This window comes from Bos grunniens, chromosome 8, assembly GCF_055505025.1.
Source record: "Bos grunniens cultivar Pamir isolate PY7600 chromosome 8, Bosgru_T2T1.0, whole genome shotgun sequence".
In the NCBI taxonomy this organism is placed as follows: Eukaryota; Metazoa; Chordata; class Mammalia; order Artiodactyla; family Bovidae; genus Bos; species Bos grunniens.
In genome coordinates, this window is record NC_141172.1 from 86,255,457 (window position 1) to 86,276,718 (window position 21,262).

The 21,262-nt window shown below is 37.5% G+C and overlaps 1 protein-coding gene across 16 annotated transcripts in view; it reads left to right on the forward strand.

The window, feature by feature from the left end:
• AUH (AU RNA binding methylglutaconyl-CoA hydratase) overlaps nt 1–21,262 on the forward strand; it is a 183,252-nt gene that overhangs the window by 74,684 nt on the left and 87,306 nt on the right. For 11 of the 16 annotated variants that reach the window (XR_015169249.1, XR_015169248.1, XR_015169250.1 and 8 more), the window contains 2 exons: nt 12,981–13,073; nt 15,111–15,167. Coding sequence is in view for 9 of the 16 variants with exons in the window: in XM_086414457.1 (XP_086270583.1) it covers nt 12,981–13,073; nt 15,111–15,167 (150 nt within the window). In the remaining 7 variants the exon portion in view is untranslated. Of the gene's footprint in view, nt 1–11,612; nt 11,879–12,980; nt 13,074–15,110; nt 15,168–21,262 lie in introns of those variants that run through there. The other 5 variants (XM_086414458.1, XM_086414460.1, XM_086414462.1 and 2 more) reach the window with 2 other exon arrangements.

Below are 21,262 nucleotides of genomic sequence, written 5' to 3' on the forward strand. Positions count from 1 at the left end.
CTCATCCTCTGCCACCCCCTTCACTTTTTACCTTCAGTCTTTCACAGCCTCAGGGTCTTTTTCAGTGAGTCAGCTCTTTGCATCAGGTGCTCAAAGTATTGGGAGTTTCAGCTTCAGCAGCAGTCCTTCTAATGAATATTCAGGATTGATTTCTTTTGGGATTGACTGGTTTGATATCCTTGCAGTCCAACGGACTCTGAAGAGTCTTCTCCAGCACCACTTTTCGAAAGCATCAATTCTTCTGTGCTCAGCCTTCTTTAGAGTCCAAACGATAAAAGTCAGACAAAACGTATCTGTCAAAAAAAGATACTATTGACAGTAGGGAAAAAAATGAATCTAAAAATATATTCAAGATATATGGAAAAATTATGAAACTTTTTGGGAAGGCATTTAAAAAATTAAATACCGACATACCATCTTCTTGAATAGGAAGATTCAGTATCTAAAAGATGGTTCTCACAAATGATCTGATGTACAGATTTAACTTAAAAACACATTAATATTATGAGGAACTTGATGAGCATAGAAAGGCCTCAAAAGAGCCAACATTTTTAAAGAAGGAGAAAATGAGGGTCCTTCTGTTACTAGTACTGAAGACCTATTTTAAAGATATGGAAATTAATAATTAGTAATATAATATTATTGGCTTTGGGATAGACAGTTGACCAGTGGAGTGGAATATAGGACCCAAAACAGAGAGGTCATTGAGATCACTGGAAGATGGCAGACTTCACTGCATTTATGAAGTAAAAGAAAATTGCATGATCTTGACAGAGTTAAAAATTTCTTAAACATAGAATACAAAGCAAAAGGAAAGGTTGATAAGTCCTATGAAATTAAACTTAAACTTAAGAACATCTGTTCATTAAAAGATGTTGTAAAGAAAGTAGAAAGATAAAACACAAACTGGGAGAGAGGACTTGAAACACTGCCAAAGGATTTGTGTATATATATATACATGCATACGTGGGTCAATGCATGCATACATATATGCAGCTGGGAAATCAGTAAGAAATTTTTCTATACAAGAGGAAAGAGAAACGGGGAGTAAGCATATGGAAAGATGATCAATCTCATATGTAGTCACAGAAATGCAAATTAATACCACAGTAGCATGTTGTTATATGTTTACTAGGTTGGCCAAAATTCTTATCCTGACATTACCAAAGATAGCAGGGAACTTGATCACCACAAAGGTTTATACACTTCCAATGAGAGTATAAATTGGTGTAATAGTTAGGAAAAGTTTGTTGTTGTCTTAGAGTCGGGCATCCACATCTCAAAAGACTGAATAGTTCACATTTTTATAGGGTATTTACCTAGAAGGGTGTCTTTAAGACTATTTTTACTAGACTTGTAGTAACAAATATATTTACAATTTGGTCCATTAAACACATAGAGGTGGATGAGTATCAAAGGTTCATGAAATAATTATCTTTCTTTGTACATTGCATTTGATACTATGCTATTTCATTTTTAAGACTTCTGATTTTGGCTTTTTAAATAAATGAGTTGCTACTTGGAGTTCGAAACTACGCTTATCCGTAGGCATTTTACACATGTGTGTTCTGGGGAGACTTGTAAGAAAAAGACTATAGTAACGATATAGTTCATAATAACAAGCTGAAAACAACCAAATTTCAATAACAGGGGAATGGATAGATGTTTTGGTATATTTGTACAGTTGCATGTGGACAGCATTGCAAACAAATAACTTGAATAAACTTAAATAAGAAACAGAAATCTTTAAAATATTGAATTAAAACAACATAATTTTTTATAAAACTAAAAGATGCAAAAGAGCATATGGTTTAGAGATGTGTATAAATGTAATGAAATCACATACACATATGTATACAGGGAAAAATACTAAAATGGTAAACCTTTGGGTTTGAGAAGGCAGGTGAAAGAATGGGGGCAGATAGGTTATTAGTACTGACCTGTTTCTTGGTTTGGTGATTTTAAGGTAGTTTGTTATTATTATGCTTCATTATATATACATGCTACATATATTCTCTATATTTGCCAAAGTAGATCAATGTTTTTAATAGCTTCAAAGAGCTTGAGTTCTGCAGACATCTCTTATGTGATTTCTTGAACAATTTTCTGCATTTTTGCTGATATTCCTTTTTCTTATTTTCAAGAGGAGGCAGAATTCCAGATTTTTAGAAAGTATCTCCAGTTTGAGGGCTTCCCCAGTGGCGCTAGTGGTAAAGAACCCCCTTGCCAATGCAGGAGAAATAAGAGGTGCAGGTTCGATCCCTGTGTCAGAAAGATCCTGTAGAGGGAGGGCATAGCAATCCACTCTAGTATTCCTACCTGGAGAATCCGCATGGGCAGAGGAGCCTGACAGGCTTTGCTCCTTAGGGTTGCAAAGAATTGGACACAAGCAACTTAACATGCACCCACTCCAGTTTGAAGGTTTTTATTGAGAAGATACCCGTTGGATGTCAAACAAAATTGGTTTATGGACCAGATTTGCACATAAGCCACCAGTGTTCTTCTTGGTCCTCATCCTAACGTTCTCCTCACATAATTCATTTTCTGTGGAGAAGGATTTCCTGGGGCTATTTTTCCCATGGGAAGAAATGGCTTGTCTGGTGATGTTAATGGATGATGGTGGAGGAGGATTCAGCATGGTAATATCTTTTTTTTTTTAATACAATTGATTTCTAAAAATCATTTATTTATTTGGCTGCATTGGGTCTTTGTTTTGGCATGCAGGATCTTCATTGTATCACATGGGATCTTCTCCAGTTGCGGCTCACAGGCTCCTTAGTTGTGGCACGCTGGCTCCAGCCCAGAGCTGGCAGGCTTCTCTAGTTGTAGCACCCAAGCTCTCTGGTTGTGGTGCATGGGCTTTGGAGCACATGGGCTCAGTAGTTGCAGCATGTGGGATCTTAGTTTCCCCAACCAGGATTTGAACTTGCATCCCCTGCATTGCAAGGTAGATTCTGAACCACTGGACCACCTGTACTCTTGGGACTGTTTCATATACACGTGTTCTGGCACCTGTTCGTATTGTTACCCAAAATGCAAGTTCATATGCCTGATGCACAGTGAGGTCAAACAATACTAAAACATTGGAGTTTGGAACAGGGAAAGGTTTATTACAGGGCCATGCATAGCCTATGCCCTAAGAACCCCAAAGTTACTGAAAGCTTTCTGCAAAGCCATTTTTAATAGGAAAGGTGGGGGAGGGGCATGGTTAGTTGTTGCATACTACTTGGAGTCAAAGCTTTTTGTTCTTGAAGTCAGGTCATGGCCAGGTAACTATATTCCTGTAAAATGAGTGTTATTCTCTGTTCTGACAAGAAAGGGGAAGGTCCCCAACTCTGCCCAGCTGCCATCACTGAAGGAGCCACGTGTCCAACCCAACTGGCCCTCAGACTGTCCATACTAGGTGGGGGCCAGGTCCTACAGACTGCAACCCAGACAGACTGCCACTCCTATTAGATTACAGAGACAGGAATGGGGGAGAGGTTCACTGTTCTCTCAAGGCCTGGGCCAAGGCTATTGGGTGGTCTTGGTGAGGAATCTGATGTCCTTGCAGGACACATACCCCAGCTTGTTGTCTGGGCCCACCAGATCACCTGCTCGCCCAAGCCAGGTGAGCTGGAGGGCCTCTGGGAGAAGGGTGGGATCCCCCTCTTTCTGTAACAGGGCAGGATAAGCACAGGCCTTAGCAGGTAGCCATTGCTGTGCCTCATTAGTCCACATCCTGTTCCTAGGCAACAGGTCTTGCTCGGCCATTGGTCGGAGCCTCAGTGGACCCTGCCCACAAGCAACCAACTTTCAGTGAGCAACTGTTAGGGAAGAGATTGAGCCAAGGGTTGGTTGGTGGTGTAGTGGTCATCAGGTGGAGAGTGAGGTAAGAGGCAGATTCAGGCCTTCTCCTGGAGGCCCTCCAGCTCACCGACAGCCTTGGGCCTGCGGGTAAGCTGGAGGGCCCAGGGCCTTCCATGGGCCACCCATTTCTTTGTGTGACTCTGTAATAAACCTTTCTCTATTCCAAACTCAAACGTTTTAGTGTTGATGGGCTTCACTGTGCGTCGGCCACACAGACTTGCAACATTTCCTCACTCTTTACCTTATGACTACCATGCAACCGACCCTTGGCTGAATTCCACTCACTGTCACTCCTTAACAGTTGGTTGCTTGTGGGCAGGGCTCACTACTGCGCTGTCCAATGGCTGAACGGACCACAGTCACTCATTGACAGTTCGTTGCCCGTGGGTGGGGCCCACTGTGATGCCAGCCAGTAGCTGAGCAGTACTAATAGTTGCTCATTGATAATTGGTTACTTGTGGGTGGGGCCCACTGATGTGCTGACCAATGGCTGAGCAGGACCCCTTCCCTGGTAACAGGATGTGGAGTTATTATGCACACCAATGGTTAAAGGTTACCACTCACTGCGCTCTGTTACAGTGTGGACTCAGGGATTGTTAAAGTTTCAGGAATTTTGTGAACTGGTTTTTAACAACCGTGTATATCTTGAAATTGGTCATTATAGCAGTATCAGTAATAGTACAGATTAGAATATACCCTACTTGTTTGATACTGCTTTCCCCCATTGTACTTTGATTTTCCACAACTAGAGTATCTTTGTGGTCTAAACGATGACCACTGTGCTCTGCTTGTTTTTAATGAAAGAGAATCTATAAGAAACCAAAATGTACTAGATTCATTTGAAAGCTGTTCTATTAAAGTAGAGATCAGAAAGAAGATTTATATTTTGAGTCACTAAATTCCTTACGTTACTGTTCCTAACTTCTTAGAAAGCCTCTTTTTAAAAACTCCAAAATTGTGAACAAAATTTAGGTCTTTTTCTCTTTTCAAAGAGGGAAAAAATACAACTTTACTGCTCTCTTTGAGATGTTTTATTCTAAAGAATTTTTCAGATTTCTAAAAGGTTGTCATTATTACAAGTCCCCACTGCTCACTTTGGGTGTGGGATATGTAGGTTGAAAGCAGTTAACTATTATTAGGCATCAGCAGGTCAGCATGGATGCACAAACATATGATGATCTCAATCTAATAACTGCTTTTATTCCTGAACTTACCACCCACCCTCCAGCTCCATGATGTGGCTGCCTCACTACTGGGCCCTCCATTGTGCAGATTAGCCATATATCAGTAGAATGTGCAGTTGGAAGGCAGACGTGTTTAGCTACTTATGACCAGTCTTTGTCTAATTAGATGGTACTTCATGAAGAGCTAGAAAACATTTTTACAGTTCTCTTTGAAGCAAAAACCGAGGGTGCAGGCCCAGTTGTCTTAACGTTGAGACCTGAAGGAATTTCTATCTAATGATAAAGAAATATTTAAAATAGGTTTTCACCAGAATTTTAAATAGTAAAATCTTGTGTGATGTGGATAATATTTTTGTAAATGCTCTTCCAGACTAATACTTTAAAATGCCAGTCATTTCTAGTTTCCTTTGCCTTTTTTTTTTTCCTGATGAAGTAAAATTGCAAAAGCTTTGATTTAGCTTTGTAAATACAGGGCTGAATTTGCATTGAAATACAGGTAATTATGTTAAAAGGATAGATCACAAAATTCATCTATTTAACAAACATCTTTTTTTTCCTTAAAATTTTGTAAGGAAATAATTTAATTTTGAAAGTTTTCAAATTCTGATTAGCATTTCTTCATGTGATTGAAAAATCTCCTGTTCTTATACATTTTTCTGTTAGAAAAACCTGTCTCTTTGGGTCAAATATTTATCTCTCTTCTCCTTGAATGATTTCAATAAAGTCAGATTTCTGATATTATTACATGGGCATTTTTTTGGAAATAGTTAATTTTCTGTGAGAACACTGTTCTTCAAGCAAAACCAAATTTAAGACTCATAACTTACATTAGCATATTCCCTTAATAATCACATTGTTGATTTTTTTCTAGAAACATCTGAAAACCTACATTATGTATTATATTTATCTCAGAGCTGAAAGGAGACCCTGACTTGCCTTTCCCCCTGTATTCATGGCCTCTGATTCTAGTTATACTCACAGAAGATGTCCTGTAGACTCAAATAGACAGGGCCTCCACTTGCAGCTCATTTATTTTCTCTTAAAATAGCAAAACTCTGATCGTTTGCTTTAATTATATTTTTAGGAACATTCAAACGATTATTATCTTCTTTGTCATACCTGGCTCATTTCCTGGTACTAAACTTAAAATAGAACCTGATCCTGTTGGTTGCATAACACATTGAGTCATCATTTCTTCCTATTGCTATTGGGAATAGACACTGCTCATGGCAGTTCCCGTTTCACTCAGTCGCACTCTGCAACTGCCGATTTGATATTTCTCAATGCTTTGAAACTGATAATCTGCTTTTCAGATGTGCGTTTTATTGAGTTTTCTCTAAGATTATTAAGTGCTCCCAAGTAGAATAAATACTGTGTGTAAAAACAAGCGTATTAGGTAACTATGAAACTAGCATGTACTTTGAGATGACTCATGTTTTCCTGAAAAAAGTTTACAAGAAAAACATCTTTCAGGGAAAATTTAGGGTTATGTAAAACTTCAGGACTATAAGATGATTGAAATTTAATTAGTCATTGAATACTAATTAAGTTTTTCTGCTTAATTCTTTAGTAGGAAAAATTTTATAGTCCGCATTATAGAATGCTAATTTTTAAAAAAATATTTATTTTTGGCTATGTTGGGTCTTAGTTGTGGCTCATGGCATCTTCATCGTGGCATCTTTTGTTGTGGTGGGCGTGTTGGATTGCTCCACAGCAGCTGGGGATCCTAGTTCCCCAACCAAGGCTTGAACCTGTGTCCCCTACATTGGAAGATGGATTCTTAACCACTGGGCTGCCAGGGAAGTCTGTACAGAATGCTAATTTATATTAATACTCAAAAGTACCAAGTAGTTTGCCTATTTAATGATGTGATAGTATTTATTACTACTCTTGTTTTCTGTGTTCTTTTTTTATGTTAAGGACTCCACATTTCTTGTCATTTTTATTTTATTTTTTTATAGAAGTTGTAATGTTAAACACGTAATGTTAAAAACTTTTAACTGAGTAAATATCTTAAATTCTTCTCACATTTAAAATAATTTTCAATCTCAAGGAATAAGTAAGTTACCTACAAAAAAAATAATAATTTTCATTACTTCTAAAAAGTTAAAATGTATAACAGAAAATTGTTACATTCTCTACCTTCAGAATTAAGAAAACCTTTAGCATGAGCTGATTCATTTTAAACCCTTCCTTCCAGTGAGTGCTCTCATCTCTCAGATCACCAAGTTTCCATTTGTTAATTTCTTTTTCTTTTCCTGCCACTGCATTATATAAACTGCACCCTCATACTTTACCTCCTGTGGAACTTGAAACCTGTCTGTTGAACATATCCCTTTCCCCATCATCTTATTTTAACAAAGCAGTATTTGTCAGTTTTCATTCCAATCCCTGAAAAGGGCAGTGCCAACGAAGGTTCAAACTACCTTACAACTGTGCTCATTTCACATGCTAACGAGGTGATTCTCAAAATCCTTCAAGCTAGGCTTCAGTAGTTCGGGAACCAAGAACTTCCAGATGTACAAGCTGGGTTTTGAAGAGACGAGAACCAGAGGTCAGATTGCCAATTCTCATTGCAACACAGAGAAAGCAATGGAGTTTCAGAAAAATATCTACTTCTGCTTCATGGACTACACAAAAATCTTTGACTATATGGATCACAACAAACTGTGGAAAACTCTTATTAAAGAGATGGGAGTACCAGACCACCTTACCTGTCTCCTGAAAAACCTATATGTGGGTCAAGAAGCAACAGTTAGAATCCTACATGGAACAACGGACTGGTTCAAAATTGTGAAAGGAGTACAAGAAGACTGTATATTGTTACCCTGCTTATCTAATTTCTTTGCAGAATAAATCATGCAAAGTGCAGGGCTGGATGAATCACAAGCTGGAATCAAGATTGCTGGGACAAATATCAACAACCTCACATATGCAGAGGATACCAGTCTAATGACAAAGTGAAGGGGAACTAAAGAGCCTCATGATAAAGGTGAAAGAGGAGGGTAAACAAGCTGACTTAAAATGCAACATTCAAGAAACTGCAAAGAGATCAAACCAGTCAATCCTAAAGGAAATCAACCCTGAAAATTCTTTGGAAGGATTCATGCCAAAGCTAAAGCTCCAATACTTTGGCCATCTGATGCGAAGGGCAGGTTCATTAGAAAGGATGCTGATGCTGGGAAAGATTGAAGGCAAAAGGAGAAGGGGGTGGCAAAGGATGAGATTGTTAGATAGCATCGTCGACTCAGTGGACATGAATTTGAGCACACTCTGGCAGAGAGTGGAAGACAGAGGAGTCTGGTGTACTGCAGTTCATGGGGTTGCAAAGAGTCAGACAAGACTTAGCAATTGAACAACAGCAAACTATTTGTTTATCGACTTCTCACAGTGAAGGGAAAGGGCATATTCATTAATTGCATTTTCATTTTTATTTTTCTTCTTTTAATGACATTTTATACTTACCAAAAAATGATACTTTTTAACTTTCTATTAGCTAAGTGTGATTTTTAAGTATAATATTTGTTTGAGAATATTAACTAATAAAAATGTAGAACAAAGTCTTGTCAACTCTTTTTGAGACAATCATTGCCTTTGTGTTTCAGTGTTAAGAACATGATAGATGACCAAGAATTGTCCTTTTCTTTTATTCTCTCCATTATGCTTTAGGGATTATGAGGTTATCAAGTATTTCTTTTGTAATTTACAGTCAATTTATTCCTTTTACACTTCTATTTAGTCTACATTTTCAATGCCCAGTTTGATGTGAAGAAAAATTCCTCTTTCCATATGCATCACATCAGTTTGTTCCTATTTTAAAAAATCTAAGTAAATTGAAATAATCCCTATTTACCATGAGTTGAAATTTTCAGAAACTGAAACTTGGTAGTATACATATTTCAAGCCTGGGTTTGATTTTGTATGTTTGTGTGTGTTTTAGTCTCTTAGGTCCTCTCTGACTCCTTGCAACCCCGTGGACGTAGCCCACCAGGCCCCTCTGTCCATAGGATTTCCCAGGCAAGAATACTGGAGTGGGTTGCCATTTCTTCTCCAGGGGATCTTCCCACCCAGGGATTGAACCCGCATCTTCAGCATTGGCAGGCAGATTCTTTACCACTAAGTCACAGGGGAAGCCAGATTTGATTTTTTGAAAGCCCTTTAAACTCACTTCTGTTAATTCATTTTCTGATGAGTCAGTTTCTAGCAGATGTACTGAGTCCTGAAGGCAGTTACTGTTGACTAGCATTTTCCACAGTGAGGAGAAAACACTCCCCTTGTTCCTATTGCTCTCTCCAGCGTAGGCTTTGCAGTTTTTTTTTTTTTCTCTCTGTAGCTCTATAGGGCTGCATATATTCATATTGTTCCATTTAAGTACAGGCTTCACTGGTGGCTCAGAGGTTAAAGCATCTGCCTCCAGTGCTCCCGCACTGGATCCCGGGTTTGATCCCTGAGTTGGGAAGATCCCCTGGAGAAGGAAATGGCAACCCACTCCAGTATTCTTGCCTGGAGAATCCCATGGACGGAGGAGCCTGGTAGGCCACGGTCCATGGGGTTGCAAAGAGTTGGACACGACTGAGTGACTTCACTTTCACTTACACTTTCATAGGGCTGCATATATTCATATTGTTCCATTTAAGTATAAAATGAAAGAAGTTAATAAAAGTAGAGACAATATAGGACAATAGAGAAAAATAGAGACAATATCAGGATTAATGGAGATAGAAGAGGCAATGAGAAATCTTGAGGTTTGTTGCAGAGTGGTAAGAAGGATATTATTGACCAGCTTTATGTGATGTTAATCTTTGTTTCTGAATGGGTGATAAGGTGGTGTGAATGCTCTGTTGGAAAAGCATGTATAAAGTGCCAAGGAAGCATAAAGATAATTACCTCTAAAGATAATTGGGGGCTAGCTAGGCATTCTAGGCAGGGGGGGCTTGTACACAGGTTTGGATGTAAATGATTTCTGAAGGTGTCTTAAGTAGTTTGGGCCTGGAACATGGAGTATGTGTGTAAAGTTGGAGAAGAGGTTGGGTAGGTGGGCAGCCGTTTCCTGTGCCATGCTGAATTTTTCACTGTTTTTATCTTGAATGTGAAATAAATCATTGTACTATTTTAAATAGAGGAGTATCATGAATGTGTTTGCATTTTAGAAAATTATCCTGCAAGAAAATATAGAAGGTATAATGGTAGGGACACACTGAGGATCGTTGTTCAGTTACCCAATCATGTCTGACTCTGTGACCCCGTGGACTGCAGTGCGCTAGGCCTCCCTGTCATTCACCATCTCCTGGAGTTTGCTCAGACTCATGTCTGTTGAGTCAGTGATGCCATCCAACCATCTCATCCTCTGTCCCCTTCTCTTCCAGCGCTCAGTCTTTCCCAGCATCAGGGTCTTTTCCAGTGAGTCAGCTCTTTGAGTTAGGTGGCCAAAGTATTGGAGCTTCAGCTTCAGCATCAGTCCTTCCAATGAATATTCAGGATTGATTTTCTTTAAGACTGACTGGTTCGATCCTTCACTGTGAAGGTGAAAGAAGTCAGTTAGAGGCCTCCTGCTTGCGAGAAATGAGGGGGCCCATAACTCTGACTGTAGCAGAGGGAGGGGGATTTGCCAATTTGTGAGCCGTTAGATGGGACTTAGAAAACAATTAGATGTAAGATCCCTGGAAAAGAGGACATTTGAGATGACTTTTGGGTGTCTGTTTTGAGTAACTTGGTGAGTGGAGATGCTAACCAAATGTGAAATAGAATCTTGAAGGATTGACAGGAAGTTGATTTGAACATGATAAAGTGTTTAAGTAGAGATGTCCAACAGGCAGGTAACTATAGAGATACAGTTTAGAGAGAAGTTTGAATTTCATGTGGTGATTTGGATATCATTGGTATTATAGATGGTGAAAGGAAACAGACCTCCTAGGAAGAGCTTCTATTGATAGGGGAAGAAGACTGAGTTATATAACCAGAGGTGGAAAGAAAGGCAGGAAAGATGAGGGCAGGGACCCAGCAGGCAAAGGAAGAGAGGAATTCAAAAAGGAGGAGTGTCCAGGATTAAAGTCTCTGATCTTCAGAGGCAACAAGTTTAATAGGGACTGGATAGTGCCCATTGGCTATGGGACAGTATTACAGTGTCACTGGGAAGTGAAGGAAAAACAGTCTCTGTGAGACGAGTGGGACTAGAACTGTGAGGTGGAGGTGAGTGGAAGTGTATTCTTTTCCCTCCAGAAGCTTATCTTAGAGGAAGGTGAGCCAAGGCCACAGTGAGGCCTACTTTGGGAAAGACTTTGATGAGAGAGACTTGTGATTGGGGACATTGGGGAGGTAGCAGATTGAAGGAGTCTAGAAATAGGGTAATTTCTATAGCTAGCTTTTCTACAAAGGAAGAGGGTTTGGAACCTGTGTAACACTAATTCCATTTTACTTGTGGTGGCTTGAGGTGATTGTGGGAACCACTCAGATTAATTTGCCATTATATTACATCATCAATTGTACTTTTTTGTCAGATAAAATAAAATTTTATTTGTTCATTGCACGCATTTCCTGACTGTAAACACTGACATCACTGTCTGTTCATTTTTTCATCAGGTGTGCTGTAAAGCACGTTGTGTGGAGCAGCTTTGAATTTGCCCTGTGTTTTCAAGCTCCCACCTCCCCCGAAACGCTCAGACAGGCGCAAATAGTGAAATATGCCCTGCTGCAAAGACTCGCTCGTTCCTGCTCGGCCAGTGGTGCTTTTGCCTCAGATGGCAGCATCTATATGTGCTCTATCTTAGCCTCTTCAGACTTTTTCTCTTAGAATAAATTTGATAAATTTCTTCATGTATGAATAAAACTCAGTACACTTCAACACATTTGAATAAACATCTCTGTCTGAGGAATTTCACATATCAGAATACCTATGGAAGATAGGCTTCTAGTGATGGTATCTTTTTAATATTTTTATCCATTTTTATTTGCTTTAAATTGATACACAATTGACATGTAACTTGTGTAAGTTTAAGGTGAATGTGTTGATTTGTTATATTTACATATTGTAATATGATTTCCACTGTGCCATTAGGTAACACCTCCATCATGTCACACAATATTATTTCTTTTTGTGGTGAGAATACATTGAGAGGTGGTACCTTTTTAATATCCCCATTCTATTCATATGTTAAGATTGTTCAGCCTAAACTTCACATTCCCATAGTCAAAAATAGAATAGAAAGGATTATGCTTTACATAATAATTAACCAGTCAGTTTTTGAACCATTTATACAAAATTTATATATTTATAAAAGTTTCAGTAAAATAGTAATCTGTTTCTGAACTAAAGAAAGTCTGATTTTAAGTTTGTGATTGGCTAACCCCTTCCCAGTCGTACTTACAGGCAGATTTGAGTATCTCTTCCGTCTGAAGTATGTGGTATTTTCTAGCAATTATTCATCGTGTGTGTGTGTATGTGTGCTCATTGTATTCTTACCAAATGGTAGAACTATTGGGTTAATGACTTGGCAACCACTGAGACTGCTTCTTCTTGTTTGAGTAATTATATTACTTCTCTGAATGAGGTTCTATCATTCTAAGAACCAAGGTAAGCTGTAAAAGGGTCATGAATTATCCATTATACCTAAGTCATTTCAACTTGAAATTTATATGAACCAAACAGCTCATAAAAGACTTTAGATTCAAAGATTACAAAGTCAGAACTGTGATTCTGTTAATTCAACAGAAAGTATGTATGAAAGTATTTCAATAGTATGGTAAGATTTGAAGATATTACTGCATATTTTATGTGGTAGAACACTATATGATCATTACATTTTCTAAAATGTGTTTAGTTAAAAGTAAAAGCAATATAAAATTCTATAGATAATATTCCATTTAAAATTATATTTACATTAAAAAATGTAAAATAATTGCATAGAGTACCTTTACTGAAGAAGCATGAAGTCTGTCTTTCTGTTTCAGCTAATCTTCCAGTGCCAACCATTGCCGCAATCGATGGACTTGCTTTAGGTGGTGGACTTGAACTGGCTTTAGCGTGTGATATAAGAGTAGCAGGTGAGAATTAGTCCTAAAACTTAACTTTTTTCTATTAATTTTTGAGAATTTGGTATTGAAACTCCAACTAAAAATCTTAATTTATCTACTTAAAATAATTGTCATATATAGTGGAACTATATGTAACTTTGTTCTGTATTTTCCAAGTCTCCTGTAGATGTTTTTATACTTTCATAATTTAAAAAATAAAAAACACAACTTTTAAAAAATGAGATTTGTATTTACTGTGTGTGCTCAGTTGTGTCCAACTCTTTGTGACCCACTAGACTGTGGCCTGCCAAGCTCCTCTGTCCATGGGATTTTCCAGGCAAGAATACTGGAGTGGGCTGCCATTTCCCCTTCCAAGATGCCTTGGATCTATCCCTGAATCAGGAATAGAACCTGTGTCTCCTGCATGTCCTGCATTGGCAGGTGGATTCTTTACATTCAGATAATTCTAAATATTTTTCCCCCATATTGTTGAATAAAACATGTAAAAAAAGTCACCTGTTGAGCTTAATGAAGTATTTAAAATTCCCAGTTAAGGAAACAGTCTTTTATAGTATCTTTTTCAGTCCTAGCAGGAGTAAAGGAGAACAGGAATTGGGTCATATGGAACTGAATTTGGATCTTAGGTCCTGTCATTTTTAGATCAGGTTCCTCCTCTACAGTGGGGGAAATGAAGGTTTCTGTTGTGAAGATTAAATGAATTCATCTCTGGCATGTGCCTAGTCCAAGCATGTAGTTATTATTAGGGCTATGGTAATGATGACTTAATGTCTTTGAGGTTCACTTTGTTCCTGCAAGGTTTTCTGAGTATTGGATAAGGTGATTATGAAAATAATAAAGGAAACAATTAGTGCTAACCATGTGCTGAGTATTGACCCAGTGCTTACCTAATGCTCGGCATATACTTAGGCTTGCTTAATCTGCCTAATACGCCCTGTGAGATAGATACGCTTTTGGTGCTTCAGGAAGCTAGGGCTGAGACAGGTGAAGAAACAAACCACAAATCAGTGACCAAGCTGGGATTTGAACCCAGACAGTCTCAAGTCACAGCTCTCACTTCTGTGATTCTTCCAGAGTACTGCATGCTGCCCCAGCTATCCTCGGCACTATGTTCTGTATGATCACAGTGCCATCTGTATCATTGTCCCTCATCAGGGCGACCCAGAGGGACTGTTAGACCGAGGACTGAGTGCAACAGGCAGCAAATATTTGTCACTGTTCTTTCCCTGGTTCCCACTATCTCTTCTGATGGAGCTGCCTGTTAAATGTAGAATCACGATAATTATGTTTTTAATAATTTTATGGTAACTGGCTCTTGGAATTTGCAGTTACTAATTTCTGTGTACTTTCCCTTTTCAGTTTATTTTAGATTTGTGTTTTCTTGACAGATCTTTGGGTTTTAAACTGAAAAGTCAAGTTATATGCAATCCATTTCTGAAAGCATGCAAGTTCTGGGGATTAGGAGATAGGAAGTAGTCTAAGAACATTTGGATATGCAAATAAAGAAATAATTAAGATGTTTTAAAGTAGCTGTGAAAACAAACATGGAAAGAGGAACCCTATCCAGCTGTCAGAACAGTAAAACCATTTGTCAAAAGTAACTAGAGATTTGGTCTTGAAGAGTTGCCATATCTGATATGATATATTAAGCTATTTGATCTGTAGGACTGTTCAGGCAGCTAAAGAATTCTTACTTGTCAGACACAGTCTCCCTCCTGATCCTGAATAATGAATGAGATCAGTGCCTTCAAACATGACTTGGCAGTATCAGGTCAAATTATGTAGTTAACACCCCTGGTCTTTGTACATCAAAAATTAATTTGCTGCCAAGCAATTTTTAACAGAAAATGTTGTGTGAATCTCTTAGTATGTATCATTTAGAATGTTTACTTATTTCCATAACTGAATGCCTTCTGGAGTGATTTAAGATTTGTAACACAAATTTAATTAGCAAACAGAATATTTCTAGCTTATTTTACTACTTTTTCAAGTCATCATATTTGAATTTGATGATGTGGATGTTACTTAATTTTCTTCTTTCCTTTTTAGCTTCCTCTGCAAAAATGGGCCTGGTTGAAACAAAGTTGGCAATTATTCCTGGTGGAGGTATGAATTGTTCATGCCCATCTTGATCTGTCCTTGGAAACAGAGCATAAGGCAGAAAGGTGTTAGTTGAAAAGGCAACAAACATTTTGGGTAAAGAGACTAATGCTGTCTTGTGTGCTTGTAACAGAGTCCTTATTGAAAAGGGATATTTTGGTTTCTGTAGGTGTGGAGATTGCAGACGCGTTGCCTGTTGCTGTCTTGCTCTCTTTTTGTGCTTGTCCTGTGCTTTTCTGTATGATGTCTTAACTTTAAAATTATTACACTCTTCACATGATTCTTGAAAGATTACACCTGTATTTTGAAACTTTAATGTGAGTATGTAAATGTGTGTGCCTCAGCGCCTTAAACACACAGACCCGAGTGGAGGAGGGGCAGAGGTTCCCAGGCTTCTTGCCAGCTTGCTTGTGTTTTTGTGCAGCTGGACAAAGGTTGGGGTTGTTTGGTAGGCTGAATTTGGATCTGAAGAGGTGTTATTTCTTCTCTGTTACTACAAAAAAGATTGTTGAGCTGCTGCTTTTGGAAGATTAATAAAGCACTTTTCCAGCATTGATAATGAAATCTTTCATCACAAGGTAAATCTGAAAATTTTGTTCTTTTGTCTGCTGCAGAGAATTTGGAGACATTGCCATTCTGTTGAAGTCTTTCTTTCAAAAAGTAGGCTTCATCTGAGGCTGTACTCCTTGATAACTTATTAGTTTATGAATGAAATAATAATAATTAAAAATTTAGAGCAGTGTTTGAACACTTCTTTTGTACCTGAGTTAAAATTGTCAGTTTAACCTTATTATAAGACTATGTATCTTGATTAGGGTGTGTAGATAGAAATTAAAACATAATTCAGTGAAATTGAAGACTATGCAGATCAATGTGTGTGATTCACTAAGTTTTCTACTTTGGTAATGTGCAAAAAGTGACATTCTTGTAAGTAAAAGCATTTACTGTCTACCTGTTTTACCATGCTAGTCTTTTTTACTGTGACTCGTGAAAAAGCTGAAAGGATTTATAAAGCTGTAGCTCCTTCTGTCATTTCTGTTGGGAGCTGCCTGTGTTGTATTAGGTCCAGAAACTAGCCTTTTCTTTCCAGTGTACTTCAGTTTTTGGGGTCTTCTGCAATAGTGGATCCATTAATCAGAACCTATGTTTTGTATATATGATTGAGTTTGGATTCTCATAAATACTGTTATTTTAAAAATTTTTATAGAATTTATTTGTTATAAAATTTGGAATGTTTTAACATTTTCCATAAATTTATAAAGGATAGTTTTCTGTCATTTTTTTCTTCCCTTTATTTCTAAGTGAATCTGAAGTAATATTTGTCAGTTGTTCCTTTAATATAATAAAGCTTTCAAGTTCATAGTGCATGTAATTGTGTAATATTGAACTTACTGAAAATTAATCTAATTTTGTATAAAGCCACATATTCACATTTAGATAATAAGAAGTGCATGCAGAAATTTTTTTTCACTCTTGTATTAGTATTATGGTTATTAAAGTATCCCAAAGTAAAGTCTGTTTTTCTGTTTGTTTTAATAACAGCAGAATAGCTTAAGTAAGCATTTTTTAAAGTATATCTAAAGAGGTTATTTCTGAAAATTCTATGGAGAAAATCCTCTTCTGTCTTATGCATATAAAGTTTTTTTAATCCACAAATATTTTCTCCATTTTCATTTTTCTCCTTCCCTTTCTCTTAGATGATCCTCCTATGAAAATAGTGCTTATTTTTTCTTCTGTTTTTAAAGATTTTTTTTTTAATGTGGGCCATTTTTTTAAAAAACCTCTGCTGAATTTGTCACAGTGTTGCTTCTGTTTTATGTTTTGGCTTTTTTGGCTGCAGGTCACCTGGGATCTTAGCTCCACGACCAGGGATTGAACCTGCACCCCTTGCATTGGAGGGAAGTCCCCTGTGTTATTTTTTCTTAAAACTGTTTTAGAATTGGTGGGTTTTCTATGCCTAAAATGATCTCCGGGATGTTCCCTTGCTCTTTTTTGGACTGTGGACATTGCTGCTGTTATGAAGAGCTTATTACTACAGTAGACATAGCAGACTACACTGAATTTTTTTCTCCCTTCCTCGTGGTACCGAACTTGCTTCGTGGTGTAGATGCTCATTGAGCAGCCAGGTGCTCCTGACCCTTATCAGTGAGCCTGTCTTCAGTGTCGGTGGTCCCAGCCTTCCATCTGTTTCAGACAGCGGTGGCTGTGGATAGAAGATGGATAGAAAATAACTAGGAAGAATTCAAATACAGCAAGAGTATTGTGGGGAAAAAAAATAAGACTTTCCTTTCCTTTTTAATACTATGGATGGAATATATATTTTTGGGTAAAATGTATGGATTCCATTCAGTGTAGAAGATATATGTCTGTAAGTCTGAGAAATAATGCTCTTCTAAGTTATTACAAGTTCATGGTTTCATACTGGCCAGCATTTGAAAGTTAATCCAAGTGAAATTGTACCTCTGCATTCGTATTTACTGTATGTTTGATCAGCTGCAAGAGTTAACCTGATGCTCTTAGTTGACGTATTATTATCACTTCTAACCTTTTATGATAACAGTTTACTGAGAAACGATCAAAACCTGATATTTACTTTTGGGTTTTTGTTTCTACTTGAACCTGAGTCCCAATAACAACATGATTATTTTTATGGTATATTTTGTAATTTTTCTTATAATGCAACAAGTTGAATTATAAAACAATTATTTTAAAGTGATAGTACTATTTCTAATGAGTGGACCATCACTATAAGTTTTAGGTTTAATGTTCTAAATTTCAGTTTTTACTTGACTATTAAAATTACATAGTTTAAAAAAAAGTAAGATATAAAGAAAGGTAGAAACATACCAAAGCCAAATTGAACTTCTTTAAGTTGTAGTTTGTCAGATAAAATTAAAAATGGAGTGTAAGTGACTGTCAGATACTTAAACCAGTACCTTTATTTGTTTTATATATATTTATATAGACAGATATTACAAAATACAAAAAATACAAAATAAAATTTAATGATGTAAAGTTTAAAAATCATTAATATTGTTACCCTAGGATCTTCCTATGATATTTTAAATTATATTTGGGAATGTTTATTTACTAAATAGCCCTATCTGTTCTCCAGTATTTTCACCTTTAAGAAAGCAGCTAAACTTCCTGTCTTCGTAACTGGGAGAATCCTTCAGTACTATAAAATAAAATTCTCTTTTGGAAATAGCTCTCCAAACAATACTGCCCTTAAACATGTTTATAAGACTGCAATAAAACAAGTTCAGGGGCTTAGGATTCTATTATTTGACAGTTTAGAAAATTTCTGTTAAATGTGCACAGAAAATGGTGGCAGTATCTTTTATTCCCTGCCTCTGTTTAACAGCTTCTACTAGAGGATTTGGGGTATATGTCAGGAAACTTTATTATAACTAAGAAAACTGTATTTGCTTTTTGCTTGGATATATAACACCGTGGACAAGATGTCTAGTATTTCCATTGCTCTGTGGTTATCTTTCATTCTCTCTAGCCTTTTTTGTTTTTGAAATATTCAAACTTTAGGAAATATGATAGGCAGTGAAATGAACCTCTTGATACCTTTCACCAAGATCTCTTCTCATGAGAGACCCTTCCACTCTGTCTCTCTCTCATATGCATATCCCCCCCTTTTTTTTTCCTGAACCATTTAAAAATAAGAGGTGAACCTTTAAATATTTCAGTGTGCTTTTCATAGGAATAAGAAAGGACTCTTTAACCACAACCCTATTGTAACACCTAACAGTATTAAAATTAGTATTAATATTCAGATTATACCAGGTTCAAAATGTTGTTTGTAGTGTTTTTTTGTTTTGCTTTTCTAATTCAGGATTTATTTAAATGTCACAGGTTACATTTTTGTTTGTTTTTTAAAAATTTTCCATCTCTTTTAGTTTTTTAGAACAGTAATCTTTCTTAAAAAAAAGCCAGACAAATTATCTTCTTGAAGTTTGCACATTCTGGATTTGACTGAGTTATTTCCTCATATTTAGGTTTATGATAAAAAATTTTTGCAGAGAATAGTAAGTAGGCCATGTTCTATATTTCCTTTTCTTCTAATGTGTTGGCACTTAAGAGTTAGATTGTTCCACTTTGGGTGACAGTAACTTTGATCACTTGGTTAAGGTGGTGACTTAACTGTGCGTACACTTTCAGTATCCTCCTCTTGGAAGGTTTACAGGAAAAGAATCTTTAATTATTATTGGTATTGACTGCTTCCCAAATTAAAAAAAGAAAGGAAGAAAGAAAAATGACTTTTTATTTTATTTTCCATTAAAAAATCAAAAAGAAGGAAGGAAATGAGAGCATTGAGATTTCACAGGACCAGAGCAAGAGGCCCCAGTTCTGTCTCTTTCTCCTCCCCAGGATGAGGGGTTTGGGATATCACTGCCTGTCCCACTGTAGGCTGTGTTTAGCAATAAGGCGTCTCTTGGCATGGTGTCCAGGAACTCTATTTTAAGGTGTGTCTATGAAGTAATGACAGATTTTTAAATCCAGTATGTGTGTTGTTCTGAGCACAGTAGTCATTTTGGAAAGTTTTGTTTATAACCTTTGTTGAAATCTTCTTAGAATTTACATCAGTATCTGACCTTATTCTTTTGAACATCTTCAACAGTGACTCATCTAGATCCTGTGAGGGTGAATTTGATTTTCAAAAATAGCATAGGACCTTTCTGTGCCAAATCTGATTAATAAGGTCATACTATTTCAGGAAGAAGAAAAGTATAACAACAAAAATAAGACTGCTTTTCTTAAGAGGCTTATATGATATCACAAACATTTACCAGTGTTACATGCAGTGGACAGCGCTGCTGGATTCAGTGGGCTGATTGCTAGTGACCTCTAAAGGCCAGTGCTTGTTTGGCTCTCTGAAGTCTAGTGCATTCATGAACACACTTCATACACTGTGCAGTCTCATTTCTTTGTACTTTAAAATCTGTTCAGTGACCACTTTACTCTTTTCTGTCTATTTACGGTGTTTTGGAAGCTATTGGTTGGTAAGTCATATGGTTAGTTGTTGTAGAGGAAACAGATAGATACAGATACAAGTATAAATATAGATGACTCAGCAGTGTTCCCTTGAAGTGCCCATCTGAAGTCTGGTAGGAGAGATGAAATGTGTACAAGCATCATAACTGCTCTCTTACAGAGTTGTTGGACTCAAACAGGAATAAGGCAGTTGAAAGTTGGAATTGTGAGTTTGAGAAAATAGTGTGGATTCTGTTAGCCATAAACCTCAGTTTATAAGACCTGTATTGTGGGTCCCCAGCCCTTCTCTAAACCCTCTCTCCTACTGCTGCTGCCTTTGGTCACACACTAGGTTCCAGGTATGTTTATTCACTCAATTCGCAAATATTTGTTGAGCCATCTGGTGTAGACACTGGGTATATAGCTGTGAACAAACACGGAAAGATCACTTGTTCCTTGCAGCTGACGTTCCAGGACACAGGCAGTAGACATGGCAAATAGTAAGTTTTGAATTATGGCAGAAGTATAAAATGCTATAGAAAAAGAAATAGGGGAAGGGATCTGAGGAGGGATGAGAGCTTGCACTTTAAAATAGGGTTTAGAGGAAGCCTCATTGAGAAGGTAACATTGGGGTTAAGACTGATGGGAATTGAGGAAATTGTCATACAGATAGGAAAAAAGAACATTTCAGACAGAGGGACATATAGGATGAAGGGCTAAGATGGGAGCATGCCTGGAACATTCACCCCATCACTGCAACCATAACAGTTGGGAGGAGGAGAGTGGTAGGAGATGTTGTCGGACAAGTAACAGAGAAGTCAGAGCATAGAGGTAGCTGTTACCCTGAGTGAGAGAGACCCACACAGGTTATTAGCAGAGGTACATTGTGATCTTAGGGCTTCCCAGGTGGCTCAATGGTAAAGAGTCTGCCTGCCAAAGCAGGGGACTCAGGTTCAGTCCCTGGATTGGGAAGGTTCCCTGGAGAAAGAAATGTCAACCCTCTCCAGTGTTCTTGCCTGGAGAATCCCATGGGAAGAGGAGCCTGGTGGGCTGCAGTTGATGGGGTCACAAAGAGTGGGACACAACTGAGTGACTGAGCACGCAGCACATAATGTGAT